Below are 26,081 nucleotides of genomic sequence, written 5' to 3' on the forward strand. Positions count from 1 at the left end.
AGGGCTGGGGAGAGACGCGTGTGGAAGTGGCGGAGAGCTGGAGCGGGGCGAGCGTAACGCTGCAGCCCTCTGGCAATCCGTCCGTCCTTGATAAATCGCAGCGTTCTCGAAATATTTGCAGCGTCCGCCCCAGTTGCCCCCAAGGTGGAAAAAATGACTCCATCACTTCTTAATACCAACAGGCTGACATCAGGGTCCCCAGCGGGCAGCGATTGGCCGGGCGGGCCGGCCAATGGGAAGGGCTCCCCCTCGGACATGCGGAGGGGGAAGAGCCGGAGAGCAAAGACTTTTAAAAAGTTGCAGGGAAAGCGAGGAAGAGGCAGAGGCGCAGAGGGCACCGAGCAGGGCTCCCATCTCCAGCGAGGCCGGAGGCGACGCAGGCAGGATGTCCGCCGCACACTTCAACCGGGGACCGGCCTACGGGCTGTCAGCGGAGGTCAAGAACAAGGTAAGGGGGGGGGATCGCCCCCCAAAACACCAGGGTGGCTCAGGATCGGCGCCAGTGGCAGCTCGGGATGTGGGACCACGCTTTGTGGGTCGATACTATCTTGGAGAATGGGCCCGGCGGCTCCCAAGGATGAGCCATCCTCAGGCTTCAGGGCAGACGCTGGCCATTGGCTGGGGGTCAGGAAGGAGTTGGTTCTCCGTGGGAGAGGGTCGCAGAGCAAGGGGTTTTGCGATGGTGGAACACCTTGGGAAGGACTGGTGGTGGATGGGTCCGTTAGTATGACCCAGGGGGCAGGGATGGGGAGATTTAAGGAGCACCCCTCACCAAGCCCCCCCAAAGCAAACAAAGTGGCCTTCAGCAGCTGGGCAGAACAGGGGCTTAGCCCAGGGAACGTGGCCTAAAGGGTTACAGATGGGCAGGGAAGGGGAGAGGGTGTTGGGTGTGCCGCCCACGGGCTGGGAGAGGATGTCCTATTGTAAAAGAGTCTCTAAAACAGCAGGGCGGAGGGGAGGCAGGGAAAGGGCCCAGAAGGAACCAGGAGGGTGTGTTTGTACAGCGCCTTGCACAGTGGGGTCCGGGGCCATGGCTGGGGCGCCTGGGTGCTACCGTAATACACCTAATAAACATGAATGATGACAGGGTAGCAGGACAGGTGTGGAAGCCCAGCAAAGGACTGAACTGGGGAGGGGTGGGTGGGGGTGGCAGAGATCAGGGCTAGCCAGACCTGGAGACGATCCTCCCTCCCTCGCCCCCTCCCTGACAGATGCCCAAAGCAGACTTTGGGGGGGGGGGGGCGGCCCTCTTCTCTGCATTGCGGGGAACCTGCCTCATTCCAAGCTGGATTTCCCCCCACACCCCCAAAGCTGCTCAGGCTTCCAGGCCCCCTTTGGAGCCTGATGTCTGGGGGGGAGAGGGCACACCAGAGCCCCACGTGCTCCCAACACGCCCCTGTCAAAGCACTGGGCATTTACCGTGGGGGAGGGGACAGCCAGGGATTCCCCCCACCCCTGACTATCCATCCCCAGGCTCAGCGCCCACCCAGGGTGCGGATCAGCCCCTTCTCTCCAACTTTCCCTGGGGGGTGTGGGGCCATTAGCCCAGGCTGAACAGCGCAGGGCTGAGACGTGAGACCCCCCCCCCCCACTGACCAGACAGGCCCCTGCTGGCCGGCACACAGCAGTGGCCTCGGGCCTATTCTCGGCTCCGCCACTGGCCTGCTGGGAGACCTTGGGCAAGTCACTTTGCCCCCCCGTGCCTCGGTTTCCCCACCTGTACAATGGGGACAATGCTCGTGCGCTCCTTGGCAAACACAGTGAGGGCTACAGTGGAAAGTGCTAGGTGATAGCCAGGGAAGATGATTAAAGCATCCCCCAGCATGTTCCTGAGCGAGGGGCTGGGAATATCTCCCCCCCCAGCCCCTCGCTCAGGAACATGTATCCCCCACCCCACCCCACCCCTGCCGCTCCAGTCAGGACTCAGCCAGGACGTAGCTGGTATGAGACATGATACTGATACAGCGAAGTGCTGCTACGACTCAGGGAGTGGGGTCTAGCGGTTAGAGCCAGGGGCTGGGAGTCAGGACTCCTGGGTTCTAGTCCCAGATCTCACACTGACTCCCCTCTATGGCCTTTGCCGCTCTGTGCCTCAGTTTCCCTGTCTGTAAAATGGGGGTAATGGCTTTGCTGCTGAAGTGCTGGGCGTGCCCCTAATCCAGTAGGGTCCCCAGATCAGGGCATGAAAGCACGGGGGGGCAGAGGGCTGCCCAGATACCAGGATGAGGGGCGTAGGACACGAGGCCTAGCTAGCATAGAGCACGTGTTGTTTCCTACTGCAACCAAGAGGAAGTGGTGGGGGCTCCTCTCCCTTTGCTTCGATGTCACTGGGGAGCCGGGCGAAGGGACCTGGGACGTCACCCCCAAACTGTCCCTGCTCCCCAGTATTATACATTCCCAGAGAGCGCTTCACCCCGAAGGAGCCCAGTGCACTTTGGGGGCCTCCTACACACACAGCCCCACCAAAACGCAGCCACCTCTGGGGTGGGGAGCAGCCAACAACCACAGGGAGGGAAAGTCAAGCCCCAGGTCCCCACAGAAAACCCCAGGTGGCAGAGGTAGCGCCGGGGGACTCTTCCATTCAGCACAGCCTCGGAGTGAAAGGAGCCCACCCCCCCAATCTCTGAATGGCAGCGGGCTCCCCCGAAATTAATATGGATCTGCACCCCTCCCCCACTAGGGGGGCCTCCCCTGAGAAGGGGGCGACATTCTGTAACAATGCTGGGGGACCCGGGCTCCCTGCTCTCAGGCCCTGGCCCTACTCCCAAGGGGCTCCCCGGACCCGGGTTTCGGGGTCACCTCCTGGTTTCCTGCCGCTTGGCTCCTCCACCCACGAGCCGAAGCAGGGCTCCCCCCGCCCCATCCCCAGCTCGCTGCACCCTCGTGCCCCCAGGGGACGCAGACGCATTGCCAGGAGGAAAAACCGCTCCAGTGCTGGGCTCCTTTGGGTGCTCTGGGGGCTCACAGCCGGGACCCAGCAAGGGTTAAATATGCACACCTCCTCCCATCCCACTGGTGGGATTCGCTGCTAACCGCCACTGCTGATCTGTGACCCCCACGTGTCCGGGGGGGGGGTCACCCTGCTTTGATGCTCTGCTCCCCCCAGATCCAAAGCAGGGGGGCAGGCCTAGCCCCCCCAGTGTCCCTGGTCAGTGATTACAAGCCAGCCAGAACCCCCAGCCCTTGTCTAGGGCTCTCCCTGCTTTGAATTCTTCAGCTACCTTTCTGGCCAGCCCGCGCTGTGCCCGGCGCCGGCTGGCCATATATGGTTGGCTTTGGGGATTCTGCAGAGCTGGGCCCAGGAGCGGGCGGCTCTATATAAGGCATGGTTTGCTTTATAAAGCCGCCGGGGCCCAGGCAGCCGGCGGTCTGTGCTGAGAGATCCCAGGTGGGGGAGACACCCCAGGCCGTAGAGATGGAGACACCCCCCCCCGCGCCCCCAGCCGCTTGCTCGTGCCAACTGTCAGAGCCAGACGCTGGGACGAGGGGGATCAGTCCTGGGCAGCCGAGGCCCCTCCCAGGACATTGGCCTGGGATCCCCCATTATCTCCCCCCCCACACCCCCAGATTGCATCTGCCCTGTGATGGAGACAAAATCAACCAGCCGTCCTGGGGGAGCAGGGGGGGCTCTCCGGGCCAGGCCCAGCCGGCACCAGTGGTGACCCCAGAGCGACCCCAGCCCTTGTCCCTCTCAGGTGCTCCCCTGGGTGGGGACGCCTCAAGACACCCAGGGGGAGGGAGCGGGGCCGATGCCCCAGCCCAGCCCCTTCTCTGGCTGCTCCCTCTGTCGTCCCCACTCTCCGGCCAGACAGTGGAACCTGCTTGTTGGTGCCCCCCGGGGAGGAGGGCAGTGGGGGTGTCAGCTGGCTCAGGGCCACAGGGCTAGAACTGAGCTCTGGGAGGGACTCGGTTTCCCTCCCGTGGTGTGGGGGGAGAGGGGGCCCTGGTTTGGAACCGTACCAATTCCCAAGCAGGCTGCACACGGGCGGCCAGAGGTAATGGCAGATCAGGTATCGGCCGCCCGCAGGAAGGTGAAAGAGGCCGACTCCTTCCATCCAAGGAGGGGAGTGGGGTCTAGTGGTTAGAGCAGGGGGCTGGGAGCCAGGACTCCTGGGTTCTATCCCCGGATCAGGGAGGGGAGTGAGGTCTAGTGGTTAGAGCAGGGGGCTGGGAGCCAGGACTCCTGGGTTCTCTCCCCGGATCAGGGAGGGGAGCAGGGCCTAGTGGTTAGAGCAGGGGGGCTGGGAGCCAGGACTCCTGGGTTCTATCCCAGCTCAGGGAGGGGAGTTTGCAGCTGGGATCATTCGAGTGATTCCAGGTCCCAGGTACCTGCCCTGCAGGGGTCCCCGGGAGGAGGCAGGTGGGTCAAGAAGCTGCTGGGGAGGGGGAAGAGCGGGGACTGGCATGATCCCGGCTGGGCATGCAGAGACTTCCTACCGCAGCTGGCATCCCGGCCGGGCTGGCAAGGAGCAGTAGCTGTTCCCAGCGATGGAACGCCTGCTTGGAGGCCTCGGGGGAAAGAGAGTCTGTGCAGAATCCTAACTCCCCCTCACCCACTAGATCCCAGTCTTTCCCTGGAGCTGGGAACGGAACCCAGAAGTCCTGGCTCCTCCCCCCCACTCTAACCACTAGACCAGGGGTTCTCAAACGGGGTCGGGACCCCTCAGGGGGTCGCGAGGTTATTACATGGGGGGTCATGAGCTGTCAACCTCCACCCCAAACCCCACTTTGCCTCCAGCATTTATAATGGTGTTAAATAGATAAAGAAGTGTTTTTAATGTATAAGGGGGGGGGGTCGCACTCCGATGCTTGCTATTTGAAAGGGGTCACCAGGACAAACGTTTGAGAGCCCCTGCACTAGACCCTGCTCCCCTCCCAGGGCTGGGGTAAGAACCCAGGAGTCCTGGCTCCCGCTCACCTCTGTTCCCCTCCCACAGCTGGGGAGGGAACCCAGCTGACTCCCAGCCCCCGCCCCCCGTTCTAAACACTAGCCCCAGTGACAATCCCTCCTCCCTGAAGTGTCACCCAGGCCCCCAACTGCTGCAGCAACCAATGGGGGACACATGCAAGGGGAGCAAGAGTACTATGAAGACTGGCTCCCCCCACCCCAAAAAATAATTATGAACTGTGCCCCTGCAGGTTTGTTATTGCAGGGCTACCGGCCCACTTGTGGGCAGGGGCTTTGTGCAGATTGGCTTGTTATGGTAGGGTTGCTGGCCAGGTTGGGGGTTACAGGTCGGTTTGTTGTGGTAGGGTTGCTGGATGGTTCGTTATGATAGGGTTGCCGGCCAGGTTCGGGGGTGCAGGTCAGTTCATTATGGTAGGGTTTCTGGATGGTTTGTTATGGTAGGGTTACCAGCCAGGTTGGGGGCGGCAGGTCGGTTCATTATGGTAGGGTTACGGGCCAGGTTGGGGGGGGGGGGGGGAGGTCGGTTTGTTATGGTAGGGTTGCTGGCCAGGTTGGGGGTTACAGGTCGGTTTGTTGTGGTAGGGTTGCTGGATGGTTCGTTATGATAGGGTTGCCGGCCAGGTTCGGGGGTGCAGGTCAGTTCATTATGGTAGGGTTTCTGGATGGTTTGTTATGGTAGGGTTACCAGCCAGGTTGGGGGCGGCAGGTCGGTTCATGATGGTAGGGTTACGGGCCAGGTTGGGGGGGGGGGGAGGTCGGTTTGTTATGGTAGGGTTGCCAGCCAGGTTGGGGGGTGCAGGTCGGTTTGTTATGGTAGGGTTGCCAGCCAGGTTGGGGGGTGCAAGTCGGTTTGTTATGGTAGGGTTGCCAGCCAGGTTGAGGGGTGCAGGTCGGTTTGTTATGGTAGCATTGCCGGCCAGGTCGGGGGGTGCAGGTCGGTTTGTTATGGTAGGGTTGCTGGATGGTTTGTTATGGTAGGGTTGCCAGCCAGGTTGGGGGGTGCAGGTCGGTTTGTTATGGTAGGGTTGCCAGCCAGGTTGGGGGGTGCAGGTCGGTTTGTTATGGTAGGGTTGCCAGCCAGGTTTGGGGGTGCAGGTCGGTTTGTTATGGTAGGGTTGCTGGATGGTTCATTATGATGGGGATGCTGGCCAGGTTGGGGGGTGCAGGTCGGTTTGTTATGACAGGGTTGCCGGCCAGGTTTGTTATGGCAGGGTTACTGGCCAGGTTGGGTAGTGCAGGTTGCTTTGCTGTGGTAGGGTTTCTGGATAGTTCGTTATGATAGGTTTGCCAGCCAGGTCAGGGGGTGCAATTCGGTTTGTTATGGTAGGGTTACAGGCCAGGTCAGGGGGTGCAATTCGGTTTGTTATGGTAGGGTTTCTGGATGGTTCGTTATGATAGGGTTACAGGCCAGGTCAGGGGGTGCAATTCGGTTTGTTATGGTAGGGTTACAGGCCAGGTCAGGGGGTGCAATTCGGTTTGTTATGGTAGGGTTGCTGGATGGTTCGTTATGATAGGTTTGCCAGCCAGGTCAGGGGGTGCAATTCGGTTTGTTATGGTAGGGTTACAGGCCAGGTCAGGGGGTGCAATTCGGTTTGTTATGGTAGGGTTACAGGCCAGGTCAGGGGGTGCAATTCGGTTTGTTATGGTAGGGTTGCTGGATGGTTCGTTATGATAGGTTTGCCAGCCAGGTCAGGGGGTGCAATTCGGTTTGTTATGGTAGGGTTACAGGCCAGGTCAGGGGGTGCAATTCGGTTTGTTATGGTAGGGTTGCTGGATGGTTCGTTATGATAGGGTTACAGGCCAGGTCAGGGGGTGCAATTCGGTTTGTTATGGTAGGGTTGCTGAATGGTTTGCTTTGTTAGGGTTACTGGCCAGCTTGGATAGGGGATTGCAAGGAGGTTTGCTAGGGTGAGGTTGCAGGACATTGTGCTGGAGGCAGTGCTCTCCCCCTCCCATGGGGGCAGCATGGTGGGTGAGGTGGGATCACTCCAGCGGTGCTGGTGTGGGCTCCGCGCTCTGAGGCTGCAGGGAATGCAGTGCTTAGGGCCAGCACAGGGGCACCCCAGCCTGCAGAAATCCTCCCGAGGGGAAGAGGGGAGTTTTATCCTCATGGCCCTTTCAGAGCCTGACCTCAGAGCCCAACTGGGGCAAAATTTAACACCCGCTGTCCCTAGGAACTGGGCTGAGACCCACCAAACTCATTTCACAGGGGCCCCTGATCAGCCACTGACTGCACACGACTCGGTCACGAGCCCCCCCAGCTGGAACAGAACCAGCTCAGTAACAAAGCTGCACGTTCCCTTCCCTGCCCCCCTGGGCCAGCCAATGGCCTCTGGGGCTGGATGGGAGCTGCTGCCCCCATAGGGGAAAAGCCCTATGCCCCACTCCCCCGACCTCTGAGCCAGCCAGTCCCCCAACCTGGGCCCAGACCAGAGCCAGCACCTCCAGGTGGGAAAGGCCCGGGCCCTGTCCCGTTCCCGCCACCCGGGGGCCGGATGGGAGCTGGCACCCCCTAGAGCTGAAAGGCCCCGTGCTCCATTCCTGAGCCAGCCACGCCCCTGGAACTGGCCTTCTGATAATAACCATGCGCTTAACTGAAGCCTGGGTCCTATCTGATCTTGCTCTTCACACCCCCAGAGAGATGAAACGAGCAAATTCCTCGTTACTGGAGCTCAGGATCACCTCAGCGCTGCCCCAGCGTCCCAGCCCCGGTTCTGCCATCTCTCCCACTGAAATATCGCCCCCCACCCCCCGGCCAGGGATAAATCCATGAGGATCTGGGACAGGCCCCATTTTTCTCCCAAGTTTGGTGAATTCTTCCTGCAGGGGCTGCTGCCTGTTTGGGTTGGCAGACGGCCCTGGCACGGGCGGGCTGGAGCGAGGAGACAGGCCGGGCCCGAGGAATGTGAGCGCTCACTCGCCTTCCCGGCTGGAGCAGCACGCAGCCAGCGGGGTGAAGGGAGGAGTACGGTCACAGCACCCTGGACGGGCCAGCCTGGGCTCTGGCAGGTGCCGACTCCTGGGACGTGCTACTTCCCAGCAGCCCCTGCGGAGGGTGGCTTGTCCTGGTCAATCTCGGGGCTGGAACCTTCTTCTGCTGGGCTCACGCCGCGGCGGGCCGGGCCTGGGAGCCAGGAACGGCTGGGATCCCTTCCTGCAGCCAGTGCCCCCAGCTGGACACCCCCTGGCTCCACACCACCCAGAGCAGGGTTATCCCAGCATTCCCACCTCCCCTCGGGCATCTGCCTCCCTTTGTGCCTCAGTTTCCCCATTCCTGCAATGGGCTTCTCTGCTGGCCAGGGTCAGGTCCTGCGCAGGGAAAGAAAGGCGGGGAGTTTGGAAGCTGTCTGCTAGGAGAGAGCTTGCGGGACACAGAAGGACCCAGGAAATCCAAACGGACAGGCTGGCCGGCTGGTACCTTTGGGGCCAGGGCCCTGCCTTATGGCTCCTGTACGGCAGCGGAATAAGGGCGGCCCTACTCTAATACATGGGCCTGCCCGGGCACCTTTGCCTCTCAGAGCACATTAGAGCCACACGCCCCCTCCTTCCTCAGGGAGAGGCTAGGTTCCATTGGGCCGACTTTAAACAGGGAGGATTCAACCCGGAAAAGGAAAAGGGGGTCCCTGGAGGGGGGCTAAAGGTTCTGATGCAGAGGGTGGAGTGATCAGGCTTTTTACGCTGCCGGTTAACTAGAGCAGAGCAGGTATATTTCAACCGCATACAAGGAACAACTTCCTCGGCGCTTCCCTGCCACGTTAGCGCCCGCAGGTGGACTTCAGCAAAGGGGACGGACGATGCGGCGCCCAATCCGCGGGGCAGGCAGGACTCGGAGCTGGGGGAAATCACAATCCCAGGCTTCAGGGCTAACGTGCAGGGGTCAGGAGGGGATTTCTGCCACCGTGTGCAGCGCGGCCCGAGGGCAAGGCACAGGCTGAGGCGTGCGCCCATCCCCCAAGGTGGCGCTGGCATTGGGAGCGGATGGGGAAGCAGCAGTTTTGGTGAGCCATGGGCCACAGAAAATCTGAGCGAGGGCTGGGAAGCAAAACCCATGAGCAGTGAAATGATTCAACAGGTGTCTTGACTCCTAATCCCCTCCCCTCCCCACCCAACAGAACCAGTGGATCCCGCTCCTCTCCCAGAGATGGGGATAGAACCCAGGAGTCCTGGCTCCCAGCTCCTCCTGCTCTAACCACTGGACCCCACACCCCTCCAGATTCCAGGCCCACCCCCTGCTCTATCAGACCCCAGCCTCGCCCAGAGCTGGGGTTGGAACCCAGGAGTCCTGACTGGGTCAGGGTCTGACTTACTGGGCCTCCAAGTGGATCTCTGCTAACAGCCCTTCTCAAAGGCTGCTGGAAAAGCAGCGCCAGGCGCCCCAGCCACTGTCCCCCCATTCAGCTCCCGGTTCCGATCCGCGCCTGGTGCAGCAGGGTGATTGGGTGACATGAGTTGCCCAGGTCTCAGCAACCCAGGAGGCCACCCTCCAAAGAGACGCTATTATCACTGGCACTACTTTGGCTCCTGTGTGTTAGTTTCACCGTACACGAGGTGGGCACGGGCTCTGGACTGGACTCAGCCAGGGACGGGTGAGCCCTCCCCAATGCTTCCTAATCGCAGGCAGGCAGGGCAGGAGTTCTGTGCGCTCTCTGAGGGCCTGCGTCCCCCCCCGCAGACCCCAGCCAGGGGAGCGCTAGTGACCACAAAGCCGGCAGCACCCGAAAGCCGTAACACCAGCAGCCTGACCTCCTTGTACTCAGACCTGGGGCCTTGAACCCTGGTGCCCAGCAGTGAGCATCAGTCTGCCTCTTGTTATTGTCTGGATATGGGGCCAAATCTACTCCTGGTGTCACTCCAGATTCAATGGACTAACACAAGGAAGGAAGAGTTCTTTCCATCGGCGGCGAAACAGCTGCCGCTTTCCACCCCAGAGGTGGACGCATTTCAGCAGTCAGGGACGTGCAGGTCTAGACTCGGGATGCTCCAGAACTCACCGGGGACTTTCATTGTTATGAGCCAATACTGAGTCGGGGGGAGGAGGGGGCCACAGAGCACTGGTCGGGAACTCCGCTTCCCTTTGCGAGCCGCAACCCCAGCCCCACTGAATGAATCCCTCTAGCTCCTTTCCTGGCAGCCAGCGTGGGACTCGCCCCAGGCCAGGGAGTTTGGCAGAGACGGATCATAAACATGGCAGAGCTGCCTCTCATCATTCAAGCATGGGATTCCCAGGAGAACAATTTCCGAGGCCCTAGTGGGGCACTGATGGCTGCTTTGGGGGGTCAGACGGCCCTTAGAAGGAGCACAGGGACCTGGTACAGAAGCACATTTCCAGATAAAGAGGTTTGGCTCTGGACATCTTTTTTCCCTGGCAGGGCTGGGGCCAGCACAGCAGCCGCGGCAGATCGGCTCCGTTTTACGAGAGACAAGGGTCCGGGGGTTACCTAGACCCCAGCCACTCAGCCTGGGGCGCTTTCTGCCCCCTCCGCACGCTGCGACGCGCAGGGCAGATGTAGAACAGAGCCCAGCTGGGGCTAGTATTTGTATGGCCGTCGCCCCTGGAGGTCCCAGCTGAGATCAGGGCGCCAGGTGCTGCACAGACCCAGAGAGCGGGAGTCCCTGCCCCAAAGAGATGAAGATCGTCCTCCGCATTTCACAGCTGGGGAATTGAGCCCAGAGGGACGCAGTGACTTGCCCCAGGTCGCACAGGGAGGCTGTGGCCGGTTCGGTAACCACAAAACCAACCTCCCCTGTTTGGGCGGGGGACACAGCTAGGTAGCCCCACTGCAGGAGAGCAGCCATCCCCAGGGAAATTCGTTCGTTCTGTTGGTGCTTCCCCTCTTTTGGGGGTGCATATTCCAGGAGATGGGCTCCCAAACTGGGGAGTTAATTGGCCAGTTAGCCGGGGCCGACTGCTCATTTCCAGATGCTGCTAAAAGCAGCTAAAAATCACGAACTGTCCCAGGAACAACGTGGATCACCAGACTGGACCAGACCGGGCTCCATGTAGCCTCGGAGCCTGTCTCCGTGGCCAGCACCAAGGAAGATACAAGACTTGCACAGGAGACAGATACAGCAACTCCCCACTTAACGTCCTCTCGCTTAACGTTGTTTCGATCTTACGTCCCTGCTCCATTTAAAGTTGTGCAATGCTTCGCTAGAACGTCACAGCTGGCAGTCCCCTTATCAGCTCCCCTACGCCTTCTCCACCGCCTCCCGCCCGCCGGCAGACCCACGGATCAGCGCCTTCCCCCTCCTCCCCCCACAGCAATCAGCTGGCTTGCGGCGTTCAGGAGGCGGGGAGGGAGGGGGGAGCCTGCGTGCCGTGTCCTCGCTCCTGCCCCCGGAACGCTGCACGCCAGCTGACTGCCGCAGGGGAGGAGCGAGGACATGCGTGCGGAGTAAAAGGGGGCAGAGAAGAGGCAGGTTAAGGGTGGGGGCTTGGCGGAAAGGGTGGTGTGGGTGGGCCGAGGGTTGAGCCCCCTCGCCTTTGGTGCTTGCAGAGTAGGGGAAGCTGCCACTACTCCTGTGCAATATGTTTCTCCTACCTACAGCACCTCCAGCCTCCTTGCCTGCAGTGCCAGTGGGCTGTGTGGGGTAAGGCGGGGGCACCTCCCAACTGTAGTACTGTATGGCAAAAAACCATTTCCCTGGAACCTAAACCCCCCCCCCCATTTACATTCGTTCTTATGGAGAAATTGGATTCGCTTAACGTCGTTTCACTTAAAGTCGCATTTTTCAGACACAGAACTACAGTGTTAAGTGAGGAGTTACTGTCTGGGGTAATCTGCCCCCAAGAGTTCGAGATTGGCTGAAGCCGGAGGTTTTCTATCCTGTCCAAAGCTATTAGGTATTCTAACTGTGGTTAGTTTGGTTATCCCCAGAAACGTCCAGGCCCTCTTTGAATCTTGCTACGTTCGTTCCCTCCTGTGGCATGGAGTTCCCCAGGCTAATGTTACACGTGGAGTGAAAAAGTATCTCATTTGTTTCTAACTGGCTACCTTCATATGCCTTTCCCCCTGTTCTCGTGCTGTGAGACGGAGAGATCAGAAACTCCCGCTCCCCCTTCTCTAGCCCAGTCGTCATCTTGTATATTTCGATCGTGTCGTCTCTTATTCCCCTCCTCGCTAAGGGAAACAATTCCAATCTTTGCAGTCTCTCTTCAGCGGGAGGTTTTTGTTTTTTTTCCAGGCCCCTGATCGTTGTCATCAACCATCTAATTCACCAGCGTGCTAGCGTTTCTTTCCTGGGAACCAGTTGCTGGGGTTGCCATGGAGATATCAGGCAGGAGCCAATGGGATGGGAGGTGGGGGACCACACAATGGTGAATGGTCCACAAACTGATCCCTACTAAGCAGTGTGCAGATCTGAGATGGTCCCATTCTCGCAAACGAGCCCCCCTCTCCCAGCAGCAACAGTGGGTTTAAACAAAGACCGGAAGAGGTTTGTGACAGCCCAAGGGCACAGAGACAGGATAGTCCAGTGGTTACAGCACTAACCTGCAGCCGGTTCTGCTAGACACTCCGTGAGACCATCGGCAAGTCACATAGCCGCTCTGTGCCTCAGTTTCCCCAGATGCACAACAGGAATAACAGCACTGCCCTGCCTCCCGGGAGGATAAATAAATTAAAGACTGCAAGGCGCCCAGATGCCCCGGTGATGGGGGCTGGCTACGCAGGTTCAGAATTCCCTAGCCGTCCCCACACAGGGAAGAGTGGGTTCTTGGTACTGGCAGACCAGGGCAGAACCCAATCCAACGGCTGGAAGCTGAAGGGGCAGAGTTTGCCCGATGGTGGCGATTAACCATCAGTGCAGCTACCTGGAGGGACAGGGCTGGATTCTCCAGCACTCGGAGCTGGGTGTTTCTCAGAGACACTCAAGCTCACCCCCACGGGAGGCAGGGATCACAGGGGAGGTTCTTTGGCCTGCACTACCCAGAAGGGCCAGCCGGCCCCTTCTGGCCTTGAAATCTACCCTGATATGTAGGAGTATTTGTACCCAAACCAGACTCTGGCTGTTCTCAGGGCAGGCGATGGGGATATCAGCCCGCACTGTGCAGAGGGCTGAGATCAGCAATGGGGGACGCTTGCTGACGGGCCCAGCAGAATGCCAGGGTGGGGCATGATGCCAACGGGCAAGGCAAGGGTGGCACTGGCATTAGCCAGGGGGTTGCTCACCCGGTTCCGCCGCACGCCCATCCCCCAGCAGCTCCGCCATGCCCAATGCCCTCTGGCTCCGTTACAGCTGGCCCAGAAGTACGACCCCCAGCGGGAGCAGGAGCTGCGGCTGTGGATTGAGGACATGACGGGGGAGCGCCTTGCAGACAACTTCATGGAGGGGCTGAAGGACGGTGTCATCCTGTGCAAGTGAGGAGCCTTCGGGGGGGGGGGGGGTCCTGCCCTGCTGGGGGTGGGCAGCTCCCCAGCAATGGGGGGTTGGGCTCTGGCGTCGTTCTGCAAGACTTGGGGTGGGAGCGTGGCCCAGTTCCAGTCATACCCCAACATCTCCCCTCCCAGCCCCGTGTCCCCCTCAGGAGGAGAGAGCACCCAGGGAACCCATCTGCCGAAGGAGGGGCTCCCCTGTTGGAGTCAGCGCCGGCTGCAGCACTAGGGGGCGCTGTGCTACTGGAGGGTCTGAAGCACGAATGTGCCGTCCCTGCAGATCCCATGGTATTTCCTGGCGGACGTGGGGCGTTAGCCCAACTCCCGCGGCCACATTCAACCCGGGGCCATTCTACGCCCACCCCCCCACCTCCACCTCTAGTTTCAGTGGGATGCGGGCGTCCTCCCTGCTGCTCGTAGTTTGGCATGCAGGCCCTGGTTACCAGCTCCTGCGCCCCACCCCAGAGCCAGCTGCCTCCCAGCGACGGGTGACGCCATCGCCCTGCTGAACAAAACCCGTGCTCGGGCCTTCTCCTTTCAGACTCATCAACAAACTGCAGCCCGGCTCCGTGAAGAAGGTGAACGAGTCCACGCAGAACTGGCACCAGGTGAAGGCTCCCTCTGGGCTCTCGCTGCCCCAGCCATGGGGCCTGGCTTAGGACCCCCGCCAGGGTCACACTAGACAGTATCCTTGAAGCTAGTCCAGCCGTCGGGAGACTCTTCCCCAGCTGTGTTGGGGTCCCAGGCTCCCTAAGGGTGCTGGGAGACGCCCCAGGAAAGGGCGGGGGGTTGCCCGACAGGGAGATCTTTGTGGGCAGGGGAAGGGAGAAAATGGCACTGTAGCCTTCCTTGGCTGGAGCAATGGGTGGGCAGGGCAAGACCCAGCTCTCAGCCCGTCCACAACAGAGCCCTCGCCAGCACAGGGACGCGATAAGCGAAAGCCCCCGTGATTGGAGGAGAAAGCACAGAGCGTCACGTCAGATGACAAGGAAGCAGGGGCCCCTCTCTGTACTCTAGGAAGACAAGACTTGGGGTTCTGCCTGGAGAGCGGATGTGGAGCAGGGAGGGGTCACCAGCTGGGACGCTCCTGTCACACTGTAGGAATGCGGGGGGGGGTCGTCCGGTGCTGGGCTTGGGCGCGGTGGAGCAGCCGGGACACGCTGGCCGCTCTGTAACCACCTGCCGTCCTGCCGCAGCTCGAGAACATCAGTAACTTCATCAAGGCCATCACCAAGTATGGCGTGAAGCCACACGACATTTTCGAAGCCAACGACCTCTTTGAGAACACGAACTACACCCAGGTGCAGTCCACCCTGATCGCCCTGGCAAGCCAGGTGAGTCCGGCAGCGGCAGCGCGGCTCATCCAGGCCCCCAGCCCGGCCTTGCCCGGCGGGAGGTTCCTGGCATGTCGAAGGCACCCGACGAGACCTTCGGGGTGAGGCGGCGTCCCTTGGCAGAGACACAGGGCACGGGCGTCCTTCCAGCCGCCTGCTTCGGGGGCACTGCAGACATGGCTGCAGATCAGAACCAGCCTCGGCCACTCCCCACACTCCACGCCAGACCCCCTCAGGAATCGGCCCCTGGTTCGCTGAGTGCACTCAGCACGAGGGGCCAGAGCCGGCCAGGACGAGCTGGGCTGGATGGGACTGACGCAGCCCCTGCCCCCCCAATGCACAGATTGAAGTCATTTCCCCCATGGGGAAGAGCTCCTCCTCTTACCCACCCACCACGGCTCACAGCACCAGCCTTGGCTTTGAATCTAATCAGTGCCTGGGAACACGGGAGCTAGAGACGGGGCCGTGTGTGGGGGGAGACGGGGGCTGGTCTCCCCACTCCAGGCTGGGCCGTGGTTTCTGCAGTGGGGGGCAGGGAGATTTACCCCTCCAGCCATCCCCACGTGAGCCCTGTTTGTTCCTGCCTCCCCCCCCCGCAGGCCAAGACAAAAGGCAACAAAGTGAACATGGGTGTCAAATACGCCGAGAAGCATCAGCGCCGATTCCAGCCGGAGAAGCTGAAAGAAGGACGGAACATTATCGGGCTGCAGGTCTGTGACTCCCCCCGCCACGCGGCCCCTTGGCAGCCCCGGGAGCTCAGAGACAGGAGGCCAGAGATCTGGTCCCAGCACCACCCCGGGGTGGCCAGCTCGTAGCTTTCCACAGCCACGAGGAAGCCCAGCTGATGGTGCTGAGATTTCTCTACGGCTCAGCCTCTGGAGTTACTCTGCCCCCTCGAGCGGCTGCAGAGCCCAGCCAGCCAGGGGCCACCCCAGCCCATATCAGGAGCTGCCCACTTGAGCCATTGGGCCCTTTTCTGCCACCTTAGCTGGGGCTTCTCTAACGTGCGACAGCCCCGGTTGGTGCAACACCAGAGATTTCCCCAGGACCATCGGCGCTGAAAGCAGGAACCCGGTGAGCTCGAGGCTGGGCAGGAGACACCTGGGGCAATGGCCACTCCCAAACCGCAGCCAAGCGTGGGAGCCGGCAATTCCTTCTTCCACCTCCCGGGGGGGGCTGGGGACTCCCACTCCCCCTGGGCGACATGGTGCCAACCCCTGGGGCAAAGCCTCATGCCAAGAGCAGAGATCGGGTCTCGCACACAGCCAGCATTAATCCACGCCCTCGGTTTCACTCTGCTTCTCCTTCCAGATGGGCACCAACAAGTTTGCCAGCCAGCAGGGCATGACGGCGTACGGCACCCGCCGGCACCTCTATGACCCCAAACTGGGCACAGACCAGCCCCTGGATCAGGCCACCATCAGTCTACAAATGGGCACCAACAAGGGAGCCAGCCAGGTAAGAGACGCAAGCCAAGGAGCAGGCGTGGGAGCGGGAAAGGGGCGTTAGCACCGTGAGGCTCCCCCCCAGCCCCACCTACTGCCATCCCCGGGGGGAACTAGCGTCTAGAGAGGAAAGCCTCCAGGTCCCACTTCCTGGCATTCTTGAGCCTTCACGTCTGCGCAGCGTCTCCCTTCCTGTTCAACTAACCCCCCGCCTCTCCCCACAGGCGGGCATGACGGCCCCAGGGACCAAGCGGCAGATCTTCGAGCCCATGCTGGGCATGGAGCACTGCGACAGCCTCAACGTCTCCCTGCAGATGGGCAGCAACAAGGGCGCCTCGCAGCAGGGCATGACCGTGTACGGGCTGCCACGCCAGGTCTACGACCCCAAGTACTGCCTCCAGCCCAACTACGCCATGGTCGGCGAGGACGAGTACAACCACAGCCAACACAACTTCTACAACTCCGAATGAGGGGCCGGGCCGGGGCCTGGACTGATCAGAGACACACGCAACCAGGACGCTAGAAGAAACTTTTTAAAAAAAAAACCAGCAAGTGATCACTTTAAAAAAGAGGAATAAGAGGAAATCCCGACTGCTCCCCCCAACGCTAACCTGCTCACAGAGGGTCCCCCAACCCAGCTCCCCAACCCTAGAAACAAACCCCAACCCCCGTCAGATTCCCCCCCCCCCCTTATTTAAGTTGTTTTTCAATGTATAACCCAGCACTTGACAATGCACGGCCATAGAGCAAGGCTCAGTTCAATCAGGAGTAGTTGGGGTGGGGGAGAAGGGTAGATGTAGAGAAACATTAGTGCTTTTTCACCATTAGCACCAGTGTCTCGGCTCTGAGACACTCACCCACCCCCCACCCACTGCCGCCCCCAGCCTCTTTCCTAAAGTAAGGGGAACAAACAAGTTGGTGAAATGAACCGGCCTGCGATTGCATTCACTGCTCTAGGTAGAGTGCTTCCTGCTTGACTGTCCAGGTATCCCCCCTTCCCCCAGGCACCCACCCTGCAATCCCAGGTGTGTAACATCCCAGCGATAAAAAGCAACAGAGGGTCCTGTGGCCCCTTTAAGACTAACAGAAGTATTGGAGCATAAGCTTTCGTGGGTGAATGCCCACTTCGGCAGACGCAAGTAGTGGCCTGAGCGGAGCAAACACGGGGGAGGGATGGGACTAGCAGTACAGAAGGAGACGGAGCGCGTTCAAGTTTAAACACACGCACTCCCTGGTCTCTGTCAAAGGTTCTCCTAACATTTCTGGGCTTTGAAAAGGGACAGATGCCATTTCTGTAAATAAGATTCTCCGTGTGTGTATATAAGAGACCCACTCTATATACACCCCCCCACACACACACACTTTCCATCTACCACCAGGACAGCACCCTCGACAAACAAGTTTTTGTGTCGGCAGGTTTTCCAGTTGCAAGTCTAAGTGGGAAACCCTCCCCCCGCACACGAACACTGTTGAGCTCCTGGAAGGGTAACCTTGCTCAACCACCTCTGCTAGTGCCCATGTTGGTAGGAGTATTTTGGTGACAATCTAATGTATGGGGAAAATAAGAGTGTGAACTACTGAGATAAGCCACTACATTGCCTACAAGATGGGCTGCCTTTAAAAGCCTAGGAATATTTCCTTTACTCTGCATGCCGGCAAACTAAACACTTTTAAAAAAAAAAAAAAACCTCCGGATCAAGTGATTTATAAACTGATATTACAGCAGTTTGTAATTTTCTGTGGATGAGCACTTTTTAATCTCTCACTGTGGCACAATAAAACAAGGAACAAAAAAAAAAAAAATCTATATTTTCTAAACCTATTTCTAATCTTATTTAAGAGCTTCCTGGACATTTGTCTTCGCTGGTGAAGCCTGCGTGTAAAAGGGAAGGTCAAAATGAGATCTAGTCAATTGCACAAAGCCAGTCACATCCAAGTCCTTTGCTCTGTGGCGGTTTGTGGTGCGACCACTTTTTCCACTTGCTGCTCTTGCGTGAAGGGACCTGTCTTGCGTACCTGTCTGGCCCAGCTTACCGTATTATTATTAGAGCACCCAACAGTAATCGTCAGCACAAATAGCCCCCATTTTAGAGATGGGGAAACTGAGGCCTATTAAACTAACTGACTTGCCCAAAGCCACAACGGAAGGTTGTGGTGGGGCAGGACCTACCCCACATCTCTGGTCGGCACCCCAACCCCAGGAACATCCTTCTTCTCTACGGAAAGTGCTATCAGAAGCACAGGCGAACCAGAGAGAGAAAAACAACCTTTGTCTCCCCTCCCCAACGCTGATTTCTAGCACTCTTGGGTTTACAAGCACATAGATCGGGTACAATGACGCAGACAGAGGTTCAGGCCCACGGCGTCCCTTTAACAGAGGGGGCTGCGTAGACAATACCGACAGCTAGGCGGATTTCCCTCCTCCCAGGATGCCTGGGTGGACACAGGCTAGTTGGCAATGTCTGGTCAGGCTAAAGATGAACAGTGAGTGTTTAAGTGCTTTGAAGATAAGAAGCGGTCTATAAATGCTCATTTTCCAGCAGGCATCAATGGTAGGGATGAGTGAAGGCTCTTAAGCCCTGCCCTGGCTTTCCTCCCGGATGGATTTACCCCCTTTTACCCCCGTGCGGCAGGGAAGGGAAGGGCCGGCCGACCACAACCCTCCCAGCTCTGTCTGTAAACCCCATTACCAGCCGGTGCACAGGGCTCTAGCCAGTAATTCAGCACTTATACAGGAAGGCTTTGATACCCGCCCACAAACGCTGCCGGACACCTCACACCCAGATCCTTCAACACAAACTTGACACTTTAGCTTCGGTGAAGCAGCCGGCTGCTCTACTTGCTGTAAGATCGGCCACCAGGGGGTGATGTGTACACACGCAGGCCAAAGTAACCGCTTACACAGGCACAACATCATCCACCTCTGTCCTCCTCAGGCCGTCACAGGCAGACGGATGCTCCTTAGACACCCCCCATCCCCCCTTAAAAGCCACATTCCCCCTCAGAAGTCGAGACAAGCGCTTTGCAGGGCTACAGCGACGGCTGGATCTACGTCACAAGCCGTTGGCACTGCAGGGACAATCCCTCCATAACTCTTCTGGTTACAAGTCTCCGTACCAGGCCCAGGAGAGTTTGCGATTATGTTCTTGACATGGCACGTAGCAGCCATAGTAAAATGCAAGCGAGACCCCGCGCGGCCCTGTTTCAGGGGGTTCCTGTTAAGGTCTTCAAAGGAAAGGGCAAATGGCACGGGTGCCTTGGAGGAGCGGGGTAGCCCAGCCCCACGGAGGTAATGCCGCAGCAGGGCTGGGAGTGGGGGAAGAGAGACACACCTTCACCCGTGAAAGAAAACCGGAGTGTGGGAAGGAACAGCTTGCACGCCAGGATTTTAGAAGACCACACAAAGAATTGATGCTACAGGCCTGTTCTCCGCTTAAAACCAATACCGGTAAAGCTATATCGGGGGGGGGGGGGCGAGGGGGGGGTTGAAAAAAACATAGCTATGCCAACATAGCTGCATCTACGCTGGCGGTTATGTTGACAGAAGACGGCTTCTGTCGACGGCGTTTGGGGAGGTGGTGTCCCTCCCCCCCGCAGAACGACTTCCGCCGGCGTAGGCCGCGTCTATGCTCCGGGGCCAAGCGGGCATAGCCTAGGTCCCGCTTTGGTGCGGGGCCCTGGAGTAGACGACCTAGCGAGGTCCCGTCCAGTGCGACGTGGCTAGGACGCTGTGCCACGCTACAGAGCCGGAGAAGGAAAGATTAAGGGAGAGAGGGAGGTTTAAGCACTAAGTAACCTCCTCCCTCCCCGGAGCACGTCGCGTACTCTGCGCTGTTACTACCTGGCTGCAGCGGTTCAAGGCCACACTGGCTCAGGCTGGAAGTCACGAGGAGCGTCTGAGTGACCGGCCTTTTGCCTCTGCCGGTGATGGGCTCATGCAAGGCCACAATGGCTACTCTGCCCTTCAAACCGCCATCTAGCTCAGGACGACTTGCAGGGTGTGCGCACGAGAGCCCCAAGCCCGGAAACAGGGGGCGAGGATTTCCACGGAGGGACGTAGGCAGGCCTGGGGCAATGGAGATGGGAGGATGATAGCACAGGATAGCAGGGGAGCAACGGGCCAGAATAGAGAAGGACGAGCAAAGCTGTGCGTGCAGGAAGTCTAGGGCAAGGATGGCAGGGACCTGGGTGAGGACTGAGGGGCACGGGCAGAGCTGGGGGGACAGGGCTGGGCTAGCAGGCGGCTGTGGGTCAGGACTGAGGGGCACGGGTAGAGCTGGGGGGACAGGGCTGGGCTAGCAGGGGGCTGTGGGTCAGGACTGAGGGGCACCGGCAGAGCTGGGGGGACAGGGCTGGGCTGGCAGGGGACTGTGGGTCGGGAGTGAGGGACACGGGCAGAGCTGGGGGGACAGGGCTGGGCTGGCAGGGGGTGTGGGTCGGGATTGAGGAGCATGGCTCTGCCAGGCCCAGCAGCCAGTGTTCTCAGCCCCTGCCTGCGAGAGCCACATCCCCCCAGCTTCTAAAGGACCCAACTGAACTGGTTACAGCACATGGCGCAGAGCGCGAAGGGCCCCAGAGCTCTCGCCAGACCCCTCGTCAGGGCCCGGCTGCTTTTACGAGCTGTTTACCCAGCAGAGGTTGCCAGAACAAATAGCGCCGGCTCAGCTGATTTTCTTCCACCCCAGCTACTCCCGCCGCAGCCTTTTGTCCTTCGCTGGACCGCAGCCCCGTGTAGTGTCGGCTCATTTCGCTGAGCCAGGAAGCCTGCGTTGGCCATTCCAGGGTCACAGGACCCGCCTCCCCGCTAGGACACTGCGGCCCAGGTGGCTCAGAGCCTTGCGGCCCCGACCCCAGCGGGTGACTCGGGCAGCCCATGCTGCAGGGTAAACGTTGCGAGTCGGGCTGGAGCCCGGGCTCTGAATCCTGGCAAGGGGGGCAGGTCTCGGAGCCCAGGCAGGAACGGCTACACGGCTATTTTTAGCCCCACAGCGCAATCTGCCCCCGGCCGCCGACCCAGGCTCCGAGACTCACTGCCGGGGGTTTGTTGGGGTTTTTGTTGTTGACATACCATAAACTGTCAGTTGACAGAGCTAGAGGGGATGGGTAAGGGGCAGTAAATCACCAGATGTGGAATCCTAGCCGTTCCGTTCGGCTCTTCAGCCTTGCAAGGCAGAAACCCCAAATACTTGCAGCACATTTAAGAGATTAACCCCCTGTTTTACGAAAGGGGAAACTGAGGCACAGCAGGGAGGGAATTTGCAGAGATGGGCAAAGTACGCAGCCTGTCCTACTACCGCTGCTTGTCTCTCTCATACAGGCATGTGGCTTGTGCAAACGCCCGGCTGCCTCGGGGAAATGAGTCCGGGCACTCGGCCCAGAATCCATATGACACCAACGACGATAAAGGACACACAAAGACCACTTCCCCCCATAATGGCATTTATTAACGGGACATTCTACCACTGCAAACAATTTCTAAAGAGCCCCCCTCCCAAAACAAACCCCAAACGAAACCAGGACAACCGCTTGCTACACCCTTCTTTGCACCCACACACGGGGAAAGGTGTCCAAACCCAGCCTGGAATTCAAAACAGCTTAATCCCCAGCCCATGCAGCTTCCCGAGGCAGGGGCTTGTAAATCATCAGTGTCCAGGAAGGAGCTCCAGGCGCTGCTGGTACCATCCAGGAAGATCAAAGGAAACCTCTTCATACAGTAAGAATTTCCTCAAGTTAAAAGCAGCAGGTAAAAGCAAAGGGAGGCCAAGGTGGCTAATTTAGCCCATCCTCCCATCCCTTCTCTCACTCCGATTCACATGCCCCCTTGCAAACAATCCTCTGCCCATTCACTACAGGCCCCAGATCAGTTCAGCCAGGGATCTGCCACCACCTTAAAACTCAGTGGCGCCAACGGCTGAGCAATTGCCTCTTGCGAGCCCCTGAGTAACTGCGGCATCAGAACACAGGCGAACGTTTTGAAGCTAAGAGAGAGGGAAGTTCTCCCCAAAATAAATGAGAGCCGTGAGCACCAAACCGATCTGCAAGCCGAAGAAGCAGAGGCTTTGCTCAGTCTAGCGTCTGCACGTTCAGAAGGTAACACACATTGGACACCACGACCAGACTCAAGAAAGCGTAGTAACAAAAATCATTATCTGATCCTCAGCCTTCCGTGCCATAGACACCTGTCTCCCTTCCCCTCATCCCCCGCCCCCAGTTCTCCAGCCTGACTCACTTCCCACCCTCCAGTACTGAAGTTTTGCTGTATTTTGCTTAAGAGACAAATGAGCAAAACTGCTGCAAGGGGACCTGAGAAAAGCAGACATCTGTGTCCGTGGTCGTCCTGTTTTCTGACAAATGGCTCAGTCAAACCAGTTTACCTGGCACTGGAGAATGTAAATCAAGTACAGCAGTGCCCCCGTTTAGGTAAGTCAAAGTTAAATGGGTCGGCTGGGGACTTTTCTGTGCCAATGAGTCTGCTGGAGAGAGCTAGCCAAAAACCAACATCCAGAACTGGGACTGCGGGAGGGACGATCTTACATTTCTATCACACTTTGTGTCCAAAGATCTCAAAGCACTTTACAAAGGTCAGTGTTATTCACTCTGATTTAAAGGGAGAAACTGAGGTGCTAATAGGGGAAGCGACTTGCCCAGCATCACACTGGAAGCTGGTGGAAGTCACAGGAAAAGAACCCAGGACTCCAGATAACCTGCTGCCCTGCTCTAACCACTAGACAAAACTGCCTCTGCATCACCGTTTCAACTGTTATTCAAAGCAGAGTGGAAGGGAAGATATAGCCTATTCCAACAGGGATCCAGCCAGCATTGCAAAAGGACACCGCTTGGCCAGACAAGGAGTAGTGCCGGACTTTTTTTTTTTTTTTTATTAACTGTTGCCGTTTAATCATGGTGACAAGTTGTTTCTTATCTTGTGAACTTTCAAACTGCTGGGCTGAGCAAAACAAAACGCTCCTCTCCGCCCCCCTTAACTAGGGCAGCATTTCCAAACTGTCCCTGAACAGTGTCACACTGATGAAAAGTGCATGGGTCTAAATTGGCCTCAGGGTAATTCACAAAAAGGAACAGTAGCTATAAAAAGACCCTTGAATGGAAAAGCTAATAAAAAACCCAGCCACCTTCTCCCAAGCCCCCGACTGTCTCGTGGTATGGAACTAGCACATTTTTTTCCACATACAAAATACTGTAATATCCAGAATTAGCACAAATGAGCGTCCCGCCCAGTTGCTGCTACTGATTGGCCGCCTCACAAGCGTCTATCCAATCACTGTACACGTCCACCGGTTCTGAAAGATCTGAGAGGGTCAAAGGTCAAGGAAGATGACACCAAAACACCACCACCATCTCCCCTGAAGCATGGGCTTCATCTTGCACTGGGAGCTTAAGAAATTTTCTTTGCACCTTTCCGACTCTTCCCCACAAGACCTGTCTGCTGGCCCTTTATGACGGCACAGTGGGACAAACACCAGCGCCACTCTGTCCCGCCCTTGCACTTTTCAGCAGTCCATCTCAAAGCACCTTCTGAAGGGAGGCAAGTATCATTAGCCCCACCTTAGAGATGGGGAAACCGAGGCACCTCCAGGGTGAAGTTAGCAGACAGCCTTGCTAACATTTAACTCCGTCATACCAACCATGATTCTGACCCTAGTGCGGACACGGACTAAGAACATGCTATCCAAGCAATCGTCTCATGCTGCTGCAGGATAAAGGCCAACACGTGAAAACAAGATGGGAAGTTAATTCTATTTTTTAACGTGTGCTTCTGGACTCAGTTCCTAACAGTTACATGCACCACCCAAGTTTTTTCCTTGCGTCACTGACAGGATCAAGATTGGACGTTTTCCTAGTTCAAACAAAATTATTTTGGGGAAGTCCTGTGACCTGCGCTATCCAGGTCAGACTAGATGGTCACAATGGTCCCTTCTGGCCTTGGAATCTATGAGCAGGGCTGTATGACTGTCTAGTTATTTTAGCTACTGCCTGTTTGCTTCCAGTTTCCATCACGGGCTGGAACAAGAAGTGCCAAGATACCACAAGCAGCTCTGCACCGAACCCCAGGCACGGATCTGACTACAACCAGAGCAGGTTCTAATTTTGCAGATACTTGGACACTTCACGTCGGCAAAGTTCTGGGGTCTCAGCAAAACCGAAACTCCAAGACCTCTGTGGCTGAAGTAGAACTGCACGGAAAATACATTTCCCTCCTGGTAGGGGAGATACCATGATCGTGAAGGTGTGCTGCGGGTGTGGTGACCCCTGTGATTTCCCCAAATGCAGGAAACTTGACTGCATAATTTGTGGCAGTGGGGGACTGCGTTCGTGCTTTCCCCTGGCATTTAAAAAAAAAAAATCCATGGGAAAAAAAACTACAGTAAAGGTACCCTGCTTCAGTCATTAGCAGTGCAAAGGATACACGTTATGGGAGTCTGAAATTCTTCCAGACACACAGTACATGAGATTACGCCAGTGTTCCGAGCCCGGTCCCTGGAACAGAGAAAACAATATTCCAACAACAGCAAATATTTCCAAAGAGCAAGACGAATGGAAGTTCAAAGAGCAAACAAACAAGAGCAAGTGGTTAGAAAAATTGACTTAAGAGAAGAATACACTTCTCTTTCATAGCACCCACTGAAACAAAACGCAGCATTAACAAATGAAGCATCACAACGCAAGAGCTACTACAGTTATTCACATTTTACTGACAGGGAAACGAGTGAGTGGAAGGGAAGCAACTTGCCCAACGTGATCACAAAGCAAGTTGGTTGCAAGAGCTGGAAAAAGAACCCAGGAGTCCTGACTCCTAGTCTTCTGTTTTAACCAATGGAGCATGTTCTGTCTCAGGATTTAGGAGAAGTTAAGAGAACTAAACACGTAGGCAGTAGGCTAAAAGATAAACAAACAAACAAACATAAAAATGTGCAAACCATCTGCCTGCTCTGAAGGGGGAGGGGAAGCATTTGAGACGGTACAAACCTGAGTTCCAGTGTGGTTCATTATACGCTCAAATACAGGAAAACTGGGGACGAAATTAGGAAACAATTCCTAATAGGGAAATCTTGCTGCACTTTCCTACTACTTTTATGGACATGACCCAGCATATGCACAGCCAGGCTTCAGTATTACCTGCTGATGGGGATATAGCAAAAACCCAAACGCTCTTACTGTGTTGCTAATGTCTGTTGCTCACTTGCACCATTTAAAAATAAGTTGCTTAATTACTGAAATGCTTTCATACGGCTCTTGTCACAAATGTAGGTTATACCACACCAATCAATCCAATGGGCCAGTCTAGCCCTGTATCCCACCCTCTACCTGTACCAGATCAAACCAAATGGACCCCTTCTAGCGTGGCTTCCATCTCCAATCGGAAGAGACCAATTGGCCCAGCTTACCCAGTAACGGGTCCCCTTCCTTACCATGCCAGGTCTGACAAACAGGATCATCCATCTACTGATGAAAAGTGCTATAATAATAATAACAACCACCACCCCTGGCTCTCATCTAGCACTTTTCATCCACAGATCTCAAAGCACTTTACAAAGGAGGTTGGTATTATTATTCCCATTTTACAGATGGGGAAACTGAGGCAGAGGGAGGTAAAGTGACATGCCCACGGTCATCCAGCAGACCAGTGGCAGAGCCGGAAATAGAACCAACCTATCTGGAGTCCTGGCCTAGTGCTCTAGCCTCCCTAGAAGAACTAGGTATTAATATCTACCCTGTTTTGTCCCTTGCTACCATACTGGATCAAACCAACGGGCCGATCTAGCCCAGTTCCCTCCCTCGGTCATACTGAGCCAAGCCAACAGCCTAGCGTCCGGTCTCCAGCAGCGGCCAGCACAAGAGGTTTCAGAGAATGAGTGGCGTTCGCCCAGTAATGCACCAAACCCCACATTGTGGGGACTTCCTGATCCAGCGCCAGGTGGGAATCAGCGCATCCCCTGCACCCCGAGAGCCGCAGCCCCCATAAGTGTACCCTAATGGGCACTAACACGGCAGCTCAGCA

The 26,081-nt window shown here is 57.5% G+C and overlaps 2 protein-coding genes and 1 pseudogene across 2 annotated transcripts; 2 read left to right on the forward strand and 1 right to left on the reverse strand.

The window, feature by feature from the left end:
* The first annotated feature begins 303 nt into the window (after positions 1–303).
* Positions 304–17,202, forward strand: CNN1 (calponin 1). The gene is made up of 7 exons (XM_054013136.1): positions 304–448; positions 13,148–13,269; positions 13,826–13,892; positions 14,481–14,618; positions 15,218–15,328; positions 15,930–16,076; positions 16,288–17,202. The coding sequence occupies exons 1-7, from the start codon at positions 386–388 to the stop codon at positions 16,531–16,533; spliced, it is 894 nt and encodes a 297-aa protein (XP_053869111.1). The 5' UTR covers positions 304–385; the 3' UTR covers positions 16,534–17,202.
* A 4,283-nt stretch (positions 17,203–21,485) lies between these two features.
* ELOF1 (elongation factor 1) lies at positions 21,486–24,576 on the reverse strand (the record flags this gene model as incomplete). Its single annotated transcript, XM_054013173.1, has 2 exons — positions 21,486–23,370; positions 24,489–24,576. Coding segments are annotated over 2 exons (153 nt in total), but the record flags the coding sequence as incomplete, so codon positions are not given.
* Positions 24,272–24,407, forward strand: LOC128828536 (U1 spliceosomal RNA; annotated as a pseudogene).
* Positions 24,577–26,081: the final 1,505 nt, after the last annotated feature.

Source organism: Malaclemys terrapin, chromosome 23, assembly GCF_027887155.1.
Source record: "Malaclemys terrapin pileata isolate rMalTer1 chromosome 23, rMalTer1.hap1, whole genome shotgun sequence".
Classification (NCBI taxonomy): Eukaryota; Metazoa; Chordata; order Testudines; family Emydidae; genus Malaclemys; species Malaclemys terrapin.